Here is a 17,691-nt window from a genome sequence, read left to right on the forward strand (position 1 = left end):
TTTTAGTTGCCTTAAGAGGCTGCTTTGAGTATTTCAGAAATGCTGATCTACTGTCTGAGAAAAAAAGTGAAAATATCCAGAAAAATGAGGACATAAGTACCTTGCTGTTAATGTCAGAGGTGGGCCAGATGCTTAAAACTGATAGAAAAGGAATAGAAACTCATTATAACCAACACTTGATAAAGAGCATTTCTACATGGTCAAACAATAATGAAGCAGAAGAGATACAGCAGGTGAAAACCTTGCATCCATTAAAAAAAGTCCCTATTTGGAATTCAGTAAGTAGGCGGTCACACTTTATTTTGATGGTCTGTTTGTTGAATTTAAGTTGCATTGCATCTACATGCCAACTTGTTCTCGTTAAATTATAAGTTGACAGATTGCTGTAGTTATAGTAGTAGTAGTCATTATAGTAGTAGCAATTGTAGTTGTAGTTGGGGTTGCTGAAATAGTTGTTGTAGTTTCTGTAGTAGATGTCATTGGTATAGTGGTATTAGAAGTAGTAGAGGTGTTGTTGTAGTAGTAGTAGTAGTCGTTGTCAGTGTAGTAGTATCAGAAGTAGTAGATGTTGTAGTAGCAGTCATTGCTGTAGTAGTAGCAGACATTGTTTTAGTATCAGTTGTAGTAGACCCTGTAGTAGTATCAGTAGTAGTAGATGTTGCTGTAGTAGTATCAGTTGTAGTAGACGCTCTAGTAGTATCAGTAGACATTGAAGTAGTAGTAGTAGTCTTGGTTGTGACTGTAGTAGCAGCATTAGAAGTTGTAACATTAGTAATGTTCTGTAGTAGTGGTAGTTGGTGTAGTATTAGTAATTTATTATTGTTGTTGTCAGTTGTTATTACTGCTGTCCTTACTTTTTGCTGTCATTGTTGCTGTTGTGGATTGCTGGCATTGTTGTCACTCCTTACCACTGATAGGTTTCTTTTTATCTGTTTTGTTTAAATCTATAATACTTGCTTCATTTATTGACAGTTATTGTCCCTTGTGTATGTACTTTGACCTATCCACCAAGTTACCTTTGCATGCACACACACACACGCACCTGCCAGTACCTGACCATTGTTGTTTTGTTCTGTCTATTTGTATGATCCCAATTTGTATACCTTTTGCATATATATATATATATATATATATATATATATATATATATATATTTATAGAGAGAGAGAGAGAGAGAGAGAGAGAGAGAGAGAGAGAGAAGAAACTTTGCATATATATATTCATTTTCTTTCTATTTGTATGATCCCAATTTGTATACCTTTTGCATATTGTAATAATAATAATTATAATCATGGCAAGAATGAAAAAAAAAAAAATATATATATATATATATATATACACATATATATATATGCAAAGTTTCTATACATAATGTATATATATATATATATATATATATATATATATATATATATATATATATATATATATATATATATATATATATATATATATATATATTTATTTATTTATTTATTGTTCATTCTTGCCATGATTATTATTATTATTATTACAATATGCAAAAGGTAAATTGGGATCATACAAAAAGACAGAAAAAGAATATATATATGCAAAGTTTCTTATAGTCAGTTAAATGTCTGTTGAAGACATTTGAAGACATTGTACCATCAAAATAAAGTGTTGCCAAGCAGGCTACTCAAGAATCTATGATTGGATTTTTACTGTAGTGATTAATATGCTTCTGTCATGTTATATGTTTGGCAACAATTGTTTAACACAACATATGCAGCATAGAATTTTTATTTCTTGAACAACATCTCCTGTGGTCATATTTCAGAATGACAAGGCAAAGAATCAACTGACCTAAACCCCACTGGATATTTTTTAGATGGGCTAAAGTAGACTTTACAGAGAGGTTCTTCTCTGGGCAAGATAGTGACCATCTTTAGCTTTGAGGTGAGCAACCTTGCAATATCACAAAGTGTATTTCCATCAGCAGTTGCATTCATTTTTGGTTAAGATCAAATGGAAGCACCTCCAATATCTAACATCCATCTACGCCACACGCGAGACCTACAGACAGCATATGATTATGAATAAATGATTCAAAGGGACTAGTCTGCTACTCTTCTGTGCAATAAAACATTGTGTTATGATCCTACAGACACATAGTGAGACAATACACAGACACATAGTGAGACAATACTATACTGTAAACCCCAGAAAGTTAAGGTAACTCAAACCATTTGAGGAAACTGATTGCAACAAACCATTTCATTAAGTTCAAAAACGAATCCTAATGAGTACTGTGAACTTAATCTATTTGAGTAAACGATGCAATTTGAGCACAGTAAAACCCAATAAGTTAAGGCAACTCAAACCGTTTGAGGAAACCAATTACTACAAATAATTTAAGTTAAACTAATCTATATGAGTACTGTGAACTTACTCTATTTAAGTTGAAATAATGAGGTATTTAATTAACTCATAACCTTCAACAGTGAGTTCAAAACCCTCTTTTAAATGAGTAGACTTAACTTTTGGTCAAATTTGAGCTAACTACACTCATTTCATTTGATAAGTTGACTGTTGGGTTTTACAGTGTACACAGATAATATAGTGTGATAACTGACGATGGGCCACTATATTAATAAAAAAAAGAATGCACAGCCCCATAATATAAGTATTAATAATTGCTGCTTATTTTAATTTTACAAGCACAGAATGAAAAAGTGAGCAAAAAAAAGCACTTTTTATAAACCTAATACACATTTAACGTCCTGAATTTAGTTTTTCTCTAAATTCTGTAAATAACCTGATTGTGACATAACAAATAGGCAACTTCAGAAAGCAACAGTGATTAAAATGTAATGTTTGGCCGATATTTGAACTGCATTTATGATTGTAAAGGATCTAAAATGGATAAAAAAATAGAGAATAGAAAAGTGTATTGTGCTGATTAAGAGTTATGTGTCTTCACAGTGCTTTCTGTGGCCTAAAAGGATTCAACATCATCCAGATAGTCATCTACTAATCGAAGCATCTGCTGTAGAGCCGTGAGAAGCAGGATGTCACAGTTTAGCTCCAGCTCCAGCTCCTGACTGTAGTTCTTCACTGGTAAAACACAAGACACCGGCACACCCAACCTAGAGCTCACCTCCTGCACCTGCACATACAACACACACCATTATCTCCTGTTCAGTCCAATTAACAGCTCATGTTCTTATGTCTCACCTTTGACTTGATGTAGGAACTGAGATAGATTTTGTAAAGGTCCTTCTCCACATGAGGACAAGCTTCATCTACTTTTGTCATCACGACCATTTGGGGAATGCCTGAAATGTTTTAATACAAACTTTCAGCTGGCAGCAAGTAAAATAACATTGATTACTTTAATGTGCCTACCCAGTGAGTTTATTTCTCTACGCATCAGAGCCAGCTTTTCTTCAAGTTTGTCGGACATAAGGGAGATTTTACTGGCGTCGATCACGTACACCACACAGTGGATCTTCTCCTGGAGAGACGCAGGACTGGAGGACTTCTGCTCATCAGGTTGAAATGGTGCTCCAGGGTTGAACTGAATCGAGAGGATTTAGCATCAAATAAAGTAATAAATGCCAATAATCTGTGGTTTTAGGGAATTTATAACCCGCTTAAACCACTTAGCAGTTATTATTCACTGTAAATTATAGCTTTTATGGAGATTATTGTTTTAATGAATGGATATTCCACATACACCTTATGTACATATACAACAGCTACACAACAGATTTAAACACCTCTCAAGCATTTAAGGCCCTGTTATACTTCAAACAAACTAAAATTATGCAATTCCAAACAAAATCTGACTAAAATGATGTTCTTTTTAGTTAATTTCATCAGTTTAAAACACCTCACTATATCGACTTTTGTTCATTTTGGCTCCTAAACACCTTTGAGCTACCATTAGTCTGTGATGATTACACAATCAGTAGTCGTGTTCTGGATCTTCCTCTCTTTGATGTGTAATTTCTTCCTTTGATTTGTTTTTCATTCAAGGGGTGAAACATGAACAACATCTAACACAACAACACTAGCAGGATGAATACACTGGAGAGTCGAGTATCAGAGCTGGTACAGATATATCCGCACCTGTAGGATCGCTCACAGAGAAATTTTAAAGAGTTTGCAGACACCAGTGATGTCTGTCTATGGCAAATAAAAAACAATGTAAAGATAAGCTTTGGTGGCTTGTGAAGTTCTCGTGAAGAAGGCTGATTGCCTGATGTTTATAAAACTGTTCTTCTTTCTAAGCCAGGCCCGGATTGGCTAATCGGGAGGACCGGGAGAATTCCCAGTGGGCTGGTCTGTTTTTTTGGCCACAAGGGTGTCTCTAGCTGCTTGGGCTCTCAGCAGTCGCACTTTTTATTTATTTATTAATTTGACCATAGCCTCACTCTTTGTATTCATTATTTTGCTGCAGCTCAGCTCTTTTTATTTATTTTCTCGCAGCCCCGTGAGCAAAACACAGCCCGCAGGTTAATGATGATGTAACTATCATTCGACCCTAAACAGCGGCACCTTAGCGAAAAAAACAATTGGAATAATCAAAATTAATGAATATTACTTCTACTTAATGAAAATCAGATGATTCACTACATTAATAAATCTGACATAACTTGATGAGAAATCTAAAGAGGAGAAAAAGTTCAAGCCATCTATAGAAATGTGGTTAAAAAAGTCTTGCAGTAGCAAATGCACCAGCATCATAGCACCATTGTGGTCCAGTGGTCAGCATGTTGCATTACGAAGCCAACGACCCGAGTTCAAAGCTCACCTAAATATTTTTTATTTTTTTTTTAATTTTTAGTGTTAAGACATATAATACTGTTTGGGTTACATATGTAGGTGTACATATTTTATTTTTAGTTTTTGTGTGATCACCGTTACACAGGACTGGATATCTATAATATATATCTATTTTGCACCGAATACAGTTAAAGTCAGAATTATTAGCCCCCCCGTATTATTAGCGCCCCTGTTTATTTTTTTCCTTAATTTCTGTTTAATGGAGGGAAGATTGTTTCAGCACATTTCTAAGCATAATAGTTTTAAAAACTTATTTCTAATAACAGATTTATTTTGTCTTTGTCATGATGACAGTAAATAATATTTTACTTGATATTTTTCAAGACACTTTTATACAGCTTAAAGTGACATTTAAAAGCTTAACTAGGTTAATAAGGTGAACAAGGCAGGTTAGGGTAATTGGGCAAGTTATTGTATGATGATGGTTTGTTCTGTAGACTTTAAAAAAAATAGCTTAAAGGGGCTAATAATTTTGTCCCAAAAAATGTTTTTTAAAAAATTAATTACTACTTTTATTCTAGCCGAAATAAAACAAATAAGACTTTCTCCAGAAGAAAAAATATTATCAGACATGCTGTAAAAATATCATAGCTCTGTTAAACATCATTTGGGAAATATTAAAAAAGAAAATAAAAATCAAAAGGGCGCTAATAATTCTGACTTCAACTGTATATATATTTAGATATTGCAGGAAAGGACATTGTGATGTTTTAAAGAAGAGTGTTGGAGATTTAGCTACCCTTTAATGTTCTCATATTTATGAAAAACATTTAAAGTTCTAAAGCACCTGTTTCCTTAAAAAAGACGTAAGAGTGTCATTAGAAACTGAATTGGAAATTACGTTATTATAATATAGTCAGTCGTGAACTAAGGTGGGCCAGCTAAAAAGGAGTCCCACTCCAGCCTTGCTCTCAGCCACCATTGTTGTGCTGAGGTGGGCATGCCAAGCGTGAACCATTTACAACCCTGCTTACTGCAGTGTTAGAGTGTTCAAAAACAGTACACCATCACTCAGCCTTTACAAACTTATTTTTGCCTTCAAATTAATAATGAAAAAGAGTTTAGTTTGGAGTATACCAGGACCTATTCTGGAACTATGCCAAAACTGTATCATTCAAACTTCAGTCTCTATTCATTTTGGAGATTCAGTAAGTGCTCTTACTTTATAGCGGTCTGGTATTTGTCCTTGAAGAATGCTGCTGATGTCCTCAATGTCCAGTCCTGCTCCTGATTGCTCTTCGAGGCCCATGGTGTCACACAACACAAATGGCAATGGCTTTCCTTCTCGACCGTCTTTAACTGGGTATGTGCGAAACTGTTAACCAAGAAGACGAACACGATAAAAAGATCTTCCTCAAACTGAAGAGAGGCTTCTAAAGGAAGCTCTGTAGAAGCTATACCTGTGTGGTGACACTCGTTCCTGCAAATCCTGAGATGGCTTTGTTGGTCACATGACCAGTGAAAACTGAGTTAATGGAGTTGAAGAAACTGGATTTTCCAGCACCCACAGGACCAATCATCAGAATACGAGCACGGCTGACAGACGTCACCAGGGGTTTATAACTCCTGATCATTTTCATGAGCTCCTCTCTTCGTCTAGGAAATCACAACATTATTTTTTAATTAAAACTAATGTATGACATAAAAAATGATTAAAGGACAGTGCAAACTTACATTGATGTCCAGGAAATATTCCTCCATGGCTTCTCCTTGGTCACAAGGTCTGATGAATGTTGAATATAGATTATTACCTTAAGCTAATAGAAATCTATTACACATCTAACAGTCATTTAATTACGGATGGCTTGGCTAAAAAAACAAGACTAAATCTGGGCTGCTAGTAAAAATCTAATAGTTGTCTAAAAATTGGCCAAAACTAGACTAGTCATCAAACAGACAGGAATGAACACATTCCCGACACATGAAGTTGGTCTAATCTGTGTATTTGATGACTAGACTAGTTTTGGGCTATTTATAGACATCTAGATTTTAGTGTGGTTGTCTTTTAAACAAAAAATTGCTTGATTGGATTTTTTAAATATTATACAAAATCTTCGCAGTGGCGCCGTAGGTAGTGCTGTTGCCTCACAGCCAGAAGGTCGCTGGTTCAAGCCTCACCTAGGTCAGTTGGCATTTCTGTGTGGAGTTTGCATGTTCTCCCTGTGTTCACGTGGATTTCCTTCAGGCATTCCGGTTTCCCCTACAGTCCAAAGACATGCGGTACAGGTGAATTGAGTAGGCTAAATTGTCCGTATAGTGCGAGTGTGAATGGATGTTTCCCAGAGATGGGTTAAGGCTGGAAGGGCATCCCCTGCGTAAAAAATGTGCTGGATAAGTTGGCGGTTGATTCCGCTGTGATGACCCCGGATTAATAAAGGGACTAAGCCATAAAGAAAATTAATGAATGAATGTTTGGTAAACAAAGTAAGTCTCTCATATAATATATCTACTAAAAGAGAGAGCATATTACTTTACAAAACTGTATTGTAAATAAACCATATGAACCTTTTCATATTAGTCAATAATATTACTGAAATTAATATAAAAACCAAATAAACATATATTTATACATATTTACATATGTCAATAAACAAATTCAATGATGGGCTAAAAAATGTCTGAAAATCTGTGGATTTCTGAATGGGCAGAATCCTTGTGGCTTTAGTTATCATTCATTTATTCATTTTTCTTCAGCTTTGTCCCTTTATTCATCAGGGGTCACCACAGCAGCTTATCCAGTATATGTTTTACACAGCAGATGCCCTTCCAGCTGCAACCCAGTACTAGGAAACATCCATACACTCACTCGCTCACACTCATACTCTGCATGACTGTAACTAATTAGGTTTATTAGGCACTTCTTTGGACTATTGGGGAAACTGGAGGACCTGGAGGAAACCCACGTCAACATAGGGAGAACATGCACAGAAATGCCAACTGACCCAGCCAGGGCTCGAACCAGAGACCTTCTTGCTGTGAGGCTACAGTGCTAACCACTGAGCCACCATGCTGACCACTTTAGCTATCAATCCTAAACAAACTAATTTTTAGAGATTAAACTCAATCACAAAACCTACATGACAGACCTTTTTTTTGTGATTGACTTACTCTGTTCGACTTTATACACCTCACATTCAGTCAGGTCACGGTCATTTCCAAACAGTCTTTCAGCATTGAAGCTGAATGATGTCCCTTTTTTAATAAGAACCTCTGGTTGGTTGTTGTAACAGAAGTACAACTGCCCACCAAAGTTGGGAGATCCTCCACTATCATGACGTGCATAACATCCACTGTTAACTTTGGTGTAGACAGGGATCTTGCCTTGAAAGGTGAACAGGAAAGCTTCGTTGTCAGCAAGATATTGCCCACTTTGAGCATAATGTACACTAGTGTATCCACCAAAGATATAGCCTGAACGGTTGTAGGCTACTAGTAAGGTGGGACCCTCATTGTCGCATCTCTTATGGAAAATAGAAGCTTTATATCCATGAACAGAAGCTTTATAGAGAAGAGACAGATCCACATTTCCAAGCAGGTCACAGAGCTGCTTTCTTTGCTCTTTTGTTAAATCAGAAGAGATGGGAAGCCCAAGCAAACCTCCCAACTGTTGTTGCATCTTTAAGGAAAAACAAAACAGCATGCAAATATAAATACAACAGCATATTTCAAATGTTCTAGATATTTGTGATCTTATTCAAAATGAAATATTTTTTTTAATCTTATTTTTTCATATAGCCTGCTATGAAAATATGTTTACGTAAATGATGCGTTGTTCTTCAGGGCATTGCAGTGCATTAATGTCAATAATTGACGCGAACATGGTTAAACGAAACTTTGAAAACCAAGCCCAGTTAGTTGAAACTGAAACCAGACGTAACATAGAAAATAGAATTACAACTATAAATGAACACAAAAAAGATTTAAATAATGACGGTAAATTTGTGTTTAGCTTTAATGTCGTAGTATAAAGCAATAACAGTTTATAACATAAGTTACTACGATAAGAAAGGTTTCTCATGTGATATAAAATAGTTTGCAGCTCTGCTTTAAAATGTCTAGTTTCACTACATTATGCTTACCTTTATAGCAGACCTGTTCGTTGTAGGCTTATATGAAATCCCGCAAGGTATTCGTACTGTACACCAAAGCAGAAGATAGTGTCTTCTTCCTTGAGCGATCTGCTGTAAAGCTGAGGTTTGTTGCAGGCAATCAAATAAGTGACGTAAAATGAATTTCCAACATTTAAATATATTTAAATTTGAATATGACGTGCCCCTCGCCACTTCACTGTAAAATAAAGTCCGCGTGAGAAGTTTACGGTGTTTATTTTGCTACCCCGCATTGTTATTCGTATTCTTGACTTAAACATAGCAAGTTTATCTACTCAAAATAATTTTTTTTTTGCTAATCTTGAAGTCTAACCATTGTTTTTGCGAAAAAAAAAGTTTATGAACAAAGGTCTGAAACTGGTTTGAAACCTCATATTTTGGTCGCTTCGTGAATGAATCATTTGGTGCCGATTTTGAACCGGTTCAAATGATCACTAAGAAGATCCGACTCATTAAACGATTCGTTCACGAATCGGACATCGCTAAATTCAGGAGAGATCCGTTGCTAAATAACAACATTTCAGTGCGGTTAACCAACCATGGGGACCCGTGACGACGAATACGATTATTTATTTAAAGGTCAGTGGTTTTATGTAGAACAAGAGAGAATAATAAACGCATTTTATTTTCATTTGTAATAAAGGGAAAACAGCAAGTTTCCTGAGGACTGTGGCTACCTGGTTTAGCTGGAATGCTAATTCACTGACATTAGCAATCGAAATGTTAACCGGTGACTTTCGACGAATCGAGGGTTGACAGAGGATTAACTATTTTAAAGAGTTATTTTCAAAATCTGCATTGTCTTTCGACTATATTCCCTAAATCGTCATGACAGTTGCTTAATGTAGTTAGCATTATGTTAGCTTGGTGACGTTAGCTCTCTAACCTGAGAATGCTAATGTGAACTAAATCAACTTGATGTAATAAGTTAGCACCAAAACCATGAACGAGGTGTAACAAATTCCCATTAAATGTGTTTAGTTTTATATCATGTACGCCGAAAAAACGAACAACTTTTCCAGTCGTTTAACAATGTGTTACTTAATATTCTGTGGTTGGAATGCTAGGCCATATGAAACTTTGTCGTTTCTTACACAATAGTGTTTTCTTAATTTTCAAACGGATCAATATTGATTAACAACACGCAATTAAAATGATTTTTTAACCAGATTTATACCATCTCGTAATATGTTAAATCACAAAGCCGGCAGATTAATTGCATTATAAAGTTGACAACTGCATGATAATGACGTCATTCTGAAATTTTAAAGACATCTAAGACATGACATTGTGAAATAACTATAAATATAAATAAATGTGTGTGTGTGTCTAAACACACACATACACACATACACACATACACACATACATACATACATATATACATATATATATATATATATATATATATATATATATATATATATATATATATATATACACACACACACACACACACACACACACACACACACACACACACACACGTACACGCTTGCACCAGTTAGATACATTAAATTTCCTCTTACACATACTTCTTGTTTCTTGCCACACTGGGTTCCTGATTTTACACCAACCCTTTAAAATGTGTTGTTTTTAGCAATGTGAGTGAGAACCACGAATGTGGTCATTGTATTTTGTTTAAATTGTTTAGCAGTGTTTAGATGTTCTCCACTTGATCTACACCAGTTTTGTGAATTACTTTAGGTTTCATCTAAAGAAAATGAATGGTGACCATGTTGCGGAGGACACAGTAAAGCAGTTTATTATTATTTTTTAACTCATTTCCTGACTTTATACACTTTGACTAGGCCTGTATTTCAGTATTTATGGTGTGGAATAAAGGATAAGCGACCGTGGAAGTGTGTGTTTGTAGATTACGGCTTTTCTGTTATCTCTGTGGCCTTGTTGTGTAGAAGTAACCAGGATGACTGACTAATCTCCACAGCTTCTGCTTTTCAAATGATGCCATCGTATTTGCTTTGGGTGCACACTTTGGTTTGTGGTTTGCTTTCAAGTTTTATTCCATATGGTGATGGCTGTACATCTTCCTTATAGATATGGTTTTCATTGGAGCAGCTATAATGCGTCTTTGGGATTTCAAGCTTGAAGTCTTGCTCACAACAGACTGACATTTTATTTAATGTATTCTAGTGGTTCTCATTGGAGACTCTGGGGTGGGGAAGAGTAACCTGTTGTCCCGTTTCACTCGGAACGAGTTTAACCTGGAGAGCAAGAGCACCATTGGTGTGGAGTTCGCAACCCGCAGCATCCAAGTGGACGGGAAGACCATTAAAGCTCAGATCTGGGATACAGCAGGACAGGAACGCTACAGAGCAATAACATCAGCGTGAGTATAGGACTTAAAAAGCTCTTATTATTTGATGCTAAAATAATAGTAATAGCACATATTTTCTTTATTAATTATATGTAAAATATTAAATAAATAATGCAAACATAATTTTATATAAACATAAACAATATATTAGACACTAATGATAAATTACTCATTAAATAAAGGGTTTTTTCATTAATAATATCATACCATTATTGAAGATTCAATTATAATTTAATAACTAATTATCTAATTATAAAGTAAATTTACATTTAAAATTTTGTAGTATAAGTATTTAAGTGTTATTAATATTTGTATTATTGTAAAAGTGCTATATAAACGTAAACAATATATAATAAATTAATAATAATGATTATAATATAAATTATTCATTAAATAACTTAAATATTTTAGTGCTAATATACTATTTTTTTTGAAAATGCAATTATAATTCTAAATGACTCATAATTGTGCTTATATGGTAAAGTTATATTTTTAAAAAAGTAGTATGAGTATTTTATAGTGTTATTAAAATTGGTAATATTGTAAAAAGTTTTATGTAAACATAAATAATATATAATTAATAATAATGATTAAATGATAGGTCATTAAAAGGAAATTTCTATTGCTAATGTCATACTATTATTGAAAATGCAGTTATAAATACACAGTTATTATTTACAAAATTAATTAATATTTTAAACTATGTAGTATAAGTACTTAATAGTGTTATTAATAATTGTAATATTGTAAAAGTGCTATATAAACTTAAATAATATATAATAAATTAAATTAATTATATTTGTTAAATGATAAATTATTTATTAAAAGGGTATTTCTTATTGCTAATAGCACACAATTATTAAAAATATAATTATAGTACCATAACCAATTATGTATTCATAACAAACTTATAATTAAAAATCATATTTTAGTGTTAGTAATAATTGTGAAAGTTCTGTTAATGACTTAGAAAATATATCAATATTTCTGATTTTTTGAAGTAGTTACAGGTATTGTTTGCACTTTTTAATATTGTTAACACATTTTTAGTTTAACTCTTAAGTTTTTATTGATTCATTTTAGTCAGTTACAGTATTAAATACAAAGAATCACAAGACATCAAGACACAACTGTTTCAATCTAGCAGCAGAAAACATTTGGTTTACATTTTCTTTCTCTCCTAATTAAACAAAACAATAACATATTCTTGCTTCAAGAACAATATAAAAACTCAAAACACACACACACACTTAAATTTTTATTATTATATTTTTTATTATAATTATAAGATTAATAAAGTTAAGACATATTAGGTTGTACAGCAATACAGATAAGTGTTAAAAATGTGGGAGGAAGGGTTGCCAAATAGTGTCAAACTTTTCAGGAATACCGCAAACTGTATACCTAATCTTTTCTATTTGAATAGACTGCATTAGATCATGCATCCAATGTACAAAACTGGGTGGAGAAAGATTTTTCAGTTCAGTGTTCATTAACATAAGCTTTATTAGTATATTGTCATACAAATAAAGTAAATATTTTCTAATATATTCAGTGCTGCTTAATTACTGAAGTGAATCAAGAACTGACGCTGAATGTTTAATTTGTGTCAACAAACATCTATTTATATCTACTGTATGAATATGATTGAAATTCTGTAAATAATTTGCCTGGATCTCCTTTATAGGTACTACCGGGGTGCAGTTGGAGCTCTTCTGGTCTACGACATCGCAAAACATCTGACTTACGAGAATGTGGAGCGCTGGCTGAAGGAGCTGCGGGATCATGCGGATAACAACATCGTCATCATGCTGGTGGGCAACAAGAGCGACCTGAGGCACCTGAGGGCCGTGCCCACTGATGAGGCCAGAGCTTTTGCAGGTAAGAGTCTCCTTCTGTGTTTTCAAGTCATTGGGAATGTTTTTATGTTTCAAAAATATCCTTCCTCTTGTGTCTTTCAGAGAAGAACAATCTCTCCTTCATTGAAACATCGGCGTTGGACTCCACAAATGTGGAGGAGGCATTTAAAAACATACTAACAGGTGGGCCCTTTCTCTGACTAAATGTATTGGCCCTCCTAAGGTTTGTACAGAAAAGACCATTCACACATCCATTCTAAAATACCAGTAAATTCTGACATCCTTAACCAGAAATGGCCTCAAAACGGCTGCGCTTGTATTTGTAATCATAAAAGGGCTCGGGCTTTTGTTTTGTTGGTGGTTTCACTTTTATTTAAAGCTTTAGCATTCATGCAGCTGCAGAGACATCCAAAGGCAGAAGCACTAACCGCAGCTAAATGTTTACACATTTGACTCCATTACAAACTCTGTGGAAAAGTATTGTAAACAACTTCGATGAAAACATATGGAGGAACGCTTTCTCATGTTGAGATGTACCTAATATGTGTGTGTGCTAGTGCTCACCGGAGCACTCCATGTGCACACGCGTCAAGCAACTGAAGCAGAGCTTGATGGTCAACAAACAGCGGTTTATCATAAGCATTTTATTGATAATTATTTTACGCAGTTGGCATTATTAATGAACATAGAAACCGTATGTGACTACCATCTAGCAGCTAAATGTGTCTGGTAAAATATTTAAAAGCTTTTATTTTCATAAACAGTGCGGATGTGAATGCGTCTGGATGTTCTGATTGGCTGGAGTAGACGTCTCACGTCAGCGTGTTCTAAGCGTGAACGCGCTCCTTCCAGCAATTTTCCTTTTGCATTCACACAGCGCAGCATTCTGACAAATTACCGTTGGTTACAACTTCTCTTTCCGGAAAATTGCCTGAACAAATTTACCGGTATTTTCAAAAAGGGCCTGTTCACACATACAGACCCTTCTGAAAAATTGATGGTAATTTTCCACAAAGTTCTGTATGTGTGAAACTATACCAAAGCGTTTTGCACAGCTGAAAATGTCAGCGCTCTTTCAAAATAGCTCTGTTGTGAGCAATTAAAAACGGCTGAGCTCTCAGCAATTCAATTCAGGTTTATTTGTATAACGCTTTTTATAATAATTGTTGTTTCAAAGCAGCTTTACAGAAAGTGCACATTATTGCACTACAATTAAACATAAGTAATTATAAATAAGCCTAGTTAATCTGCAGTTTTATAGCATATAGGTGATGTCTATGCGTACATGTTTAATGAAGTGCATTTGTCTGTGTACATGATTAATGAAGCACTGAGCGTAAAAATGGACGCCCAGTTCCTCGTCATGCTGCTGCCTTTTTATAAATGCAGCACTTCCATTGAGTAATCGAGCTCAAACCTGCTTTGAAATGGATGTAGGAAAATCTGTCGCCCAGAAGTCTTTTGACTGGATTTTGCAAGGCAAATTTGCATGACCATTAAATCTTTCTCCTTGAAAATTTCTTGATCCTGTATATTTCTTTTCAAATGGTAATAATTTCCACCAAACAACACTAAATGATCCCACTGGGCATATCAATATTAAATATTTGTAACATTTTATAAGATGAAGAAGCATGGTAACCTTATTGATATTGATTGCAATATTATATTTATTTTTTTGGCTTAGTGCCTCATTTATCAGGGGTTTCCACAGTGGAATGAACCGCCAGCTACTCTGAAATGAAAGGCCAGAGGATGCTCTTTCAGCCACAACCCAGCACTGTTCTGTGAAACAGCCATACACTCTCTCATTCCCACACACACGCACACTTATATTAATCATAAAAGTAAAAAGAATCTTGTTTTAAACCCTCAGTTTCCAAATGAATATTTCAATAAGGGCCCTATAAAGGGTTAAGTATTGTTTTATTTTATTTATTTATTATTAAATATGGCTTTTTAAAAAAAAAATGTTGCTGTTGTTTCAGAAATCTATCGGATTGTGTCACAGAAACAGATGGTCGACAGGCCCGGGCACGATGAGTCTCCTGGCAATAACGTAGTGGACATCAGCGTGCCGCCCACTACTGACGGGTTAAAGGGCAACAAATTTCAGTGCTGTCAGAACCTGTGACCCAACACCCCCTCCCCTGCTCCTACCCGACCCTTGGGTTTCAGTTCCCCTCTATTTATCTCCGCTTTCGCTCCTGTGTGTTGTGCTACAGCTACGGCTCTCTCCTCTTTTTACCTCGTCGTGATTACCACGCTAATTCTAGACGTCCCATAGAAGCGTGAATCTCTAGGTAACATTCCTTTTCCTTTCTTTGGGGGGATCTTTGTTTGTATGTCCCTTTTTTTCTTTTTTTTTTTTTCTTTACTATCATCAACCATCTGGTTTGCAAAACTTGTTTTTTTTTTTCGGAAGTGATAATTCGAGCGCTGATCGTGTGATCTGCTCCTACGGAAAAGGGATGGTGAGGGATCAGTGTGTCTTTGGCTTTCTCTGATGGTTATTCTCTGGGATCCACACTAAAGGCCTGCTGTCGGTTGAGCCAGATCCCTGACTTGGGCTTGAAAGGGCAAGTTTTTTTTCGTATATAATATATAAATATCAATAAAATAAATAAATTGCGAATTCGTCTTGTCTGGATCGCACGGATACCAAAGGAGGGCTGCTGTTATCTTTATTTCAATTTGTTAAATGTTTCAATTGTCACACCTTTAGTCCTATCCTGCAATATTTTACGCCAGGACTGCCGGGTGTGTGTTTTTTTTGTTTGTTTTTTTCGTCGCAATTTGAGCAACGCATTCAGATTGCCGTATATATAGCAGTTATTGAATGCGTCTATTAAGCATTTCATGAGAAATTCTTCAAATAACAGTTATATATAAATATAAAAATGTAAACTATTCATTGCATCACTGAGGGATTATAGCTCTTCAGCGGGGAAATGCAATGGTCCGCAGTGTTTTAGATGGTCAGTTGTTTCACCGGTCTGTGAAAAAGTCACTATATATATTAGATTGTTTGACTTTCAGTGATACGGCTAGTTATGGAAATGCCTTATGTTTTCCCATACTGTGATTAAGATGCCTTTTTCAAGTGTGGTTATGTGACATTTACACATCCATGAAGTCACAACAGCTGTTCTGCCTTTTATCAGGTTACATTGAAATGGAAAATAAACCAAATTACTGTCACAGTTGCAATCGTGAATCTTTTTTTGACTCTATTGCTCAACATGTTTGTGTGAATCTCTCTCTCTATCTATCTATCTATCTTATCTATCTATCTAATCTATCTATCTATCTATCTATCTATCTATCTATCTATCTATATATCTGTCTATATATATATATATATATATATATATATATATATATATATATATATATATATATATACATATATACATACATAGCCTGTAATAAATAATAAACAGCCTACTGATAAAGTAAGTTTAGGTGTTCACAATCAGGTGATGTGCTCCACCGACACGATAATCTTAATATTATTTTGCTGTTTTTCATATGCGCACGTTTAGGATTTGAGGTAATAACATCGCCATGATGGTCAAAGAAATCAAAACATTTTTTTCACCCAAACAAAATTTAATAGGGCACTAAAGGCTAAAGAACTTGTATTTGCTTTTTGAAGCCAATGACTTCTCACCATATATCTTTTCTAAAGCATTCAGTATAGTGTAAGAGCATGTTTATTACTAAGAAAACTAAATCAAAATTATATTTTAATTAAACACATCACATCACATACAGTAAGCTACTACGCCTACTGTCTGTTAAGTATTGTGAAAAGGCAAAGCTGAATATCTGTGGTTAAAGTGCCACCTAGCGGTCAAAAGCTGTTGGCGCACCACTTACCCCTGTCGCCGTGGTATGAATGGCGGCAAAAGGAACACATTGAAGTAGTAACATCTGTATGTATGTATATATATATATATATATATATATATATATATATATATATATATATATATGTATATATATACGCACACATACACACACACACACATTTGTGTGTATAAATATATGTATATATATATATGTGTGTGTGTGTGTGTATGTATGTATACACACACATGTGTGTATATATGTTTGTATATATAATATATATGAATAACGAACAAGAATGGTGGATTAAATTATGCATATTGTTTGCATTTGTTTAGTATTGTTAAATATAAACAGTAAATGCAAATAATGTTAAAATGCATTTTAAAATTACATGTCTTAATATGTTAAAACAAATTACAGGCCCGTAGCCAGCCTATTGAAAGCCTTTTTTTTTTTTAAAGTGGACCTTTTTTGCAGTTATTTGCCTCATTTTTAATTCAATTGTGCATTTGTGACATTTTAAGAACTAATCTTTGCTGGATCAGCTTGTCGGATGGTAATCATAACCACACTTTTTTGATGCACCATAAAATATTTCCTACAATGTTGTCAAAGTGTTTACCATACTATTTTACTACAAAATATTTATTTACAAATTTGGATTTAATTTAATTTAGTTAATTTAGTTTTTAAAATATTGTAATGAGATTATAGCATTTAT

At 34.4% G+C, this 17,691-nt stretch overlaps 2 protein-coding genes across 3 annotated transcripts; one reads left to right on the forward strand and one right to left on the reverse strand.

Moving 5' to 3' along the window:
* Nucleotides 1-2,641: 2,641 nt before the first annotated feature.
* Nucleotides 2,642-8,977, reverse strand: si:ch211-197g15.5. Its single transcript, NM_001423248.1, has 8 exons — nucleotides 8,889-8,977; nucleotides 7,918-8,425; nucleotides 6,484-6,532; nucleotides 6,210-6,405; nucleotides 5,972-6,124; nucleotides 3,367-3,538; nucleotides 3,196-3,296; nucleotides 2,642-3,127 (listed from the first exon to the last, which is right to left on the reverse strand). The coding sequence occupies exons 2-8, from the start codon at nucleotides 8,423-8,425 to the stop codon at nucleotides 2,957-2,959; spliced, it is 1,350 nt and encodes a 449-aa protein (NP_001410177.1). The 5' UTR covers nucleotides 8,889-8,977; the 3' UTR covers nucleotides 2,642-2,956.
* A 404-nt stretch (nucleotides 8,978-9,381) lies between these two features.
* Nucleotides 9,382-16,325, forward strand: rab11ba (RAB11B, member RAS oncogene family, a). 2 transcript variants are annotated; one of them, XM_087302564.1, is made up of 6 exons: nucleotides 9,382-9,497; nucleotides 10,626-10,671; nucleotides 11,073-11,268; nucleotides 12,944-13,137; nucleotides 13,218-13,298; nucleotides 15,104-16,325. In XM_087302564.1, coding segments are annotated over exons 2-6 (618 nt in total). In that variant the 5' UTR covers nucleotides 9,382-9,497; nucleotides 10,626-10,670; the 3' UTR covers nucleotides 15,250-16,325.
* Nucleotides 16,326-17,691: the final 1,366 nt, after the last annotated feature.

This window comes from Danio rerio, chromosome 22 (genome assembly GCF_052040795.2).
Source record: "Danio rerio strain M-AB ecotype USA chromosome 22, GRCz13ab, whole genome shotgun sequence".
Lineage (NCBI taxonomy): Eukaryota > Metazoa > Chordata > Actinopteri > Cypriniformes > Danionidae > Danio > Danio rerio.

Bases quoted from the DNA above. Each gene is read 5' to 3' on its own strand.
- rab11ba (XM_087302564.1), top strand. The intron at 13,138-13,217 runs GTAAGAGTCTCC...TGTGTCTTTCAG, and splicing joins TGAGGCCAGAGCTTTTGCAG to AGAAGAACAATCTCTCCTTC. The intron at 13,299-15,103 runs GTGGGCCCTTTC...CTGTTGTTTCAG, and splicing joins ATTTAAAAACATACTAACAG to AAATCTATCGGATTGTGTCA.
- si:ch211-197g15.5 (NM_001423248.1), bottom strand. From the start codon at position 8,425: ATGCAACAACAGTTGGGAGGTTTGCTTGGGCTTCCCATCTCTTCTGAT. The intron at 6,533-7,917 runs GTAAGTCAATCA...AACATTCATCAG, and splicing joins GGTGTATAAAGTCGAACAGA to ACCTTGTGACCAAGGAGAAG. The intron at 3,297-3,366 runs GTAGGCACATTA...AAAACATTTCAG, and splicing joins TAGAGAAATAAACTCACTGG to GCATTCCCCAAATGGTCGTG.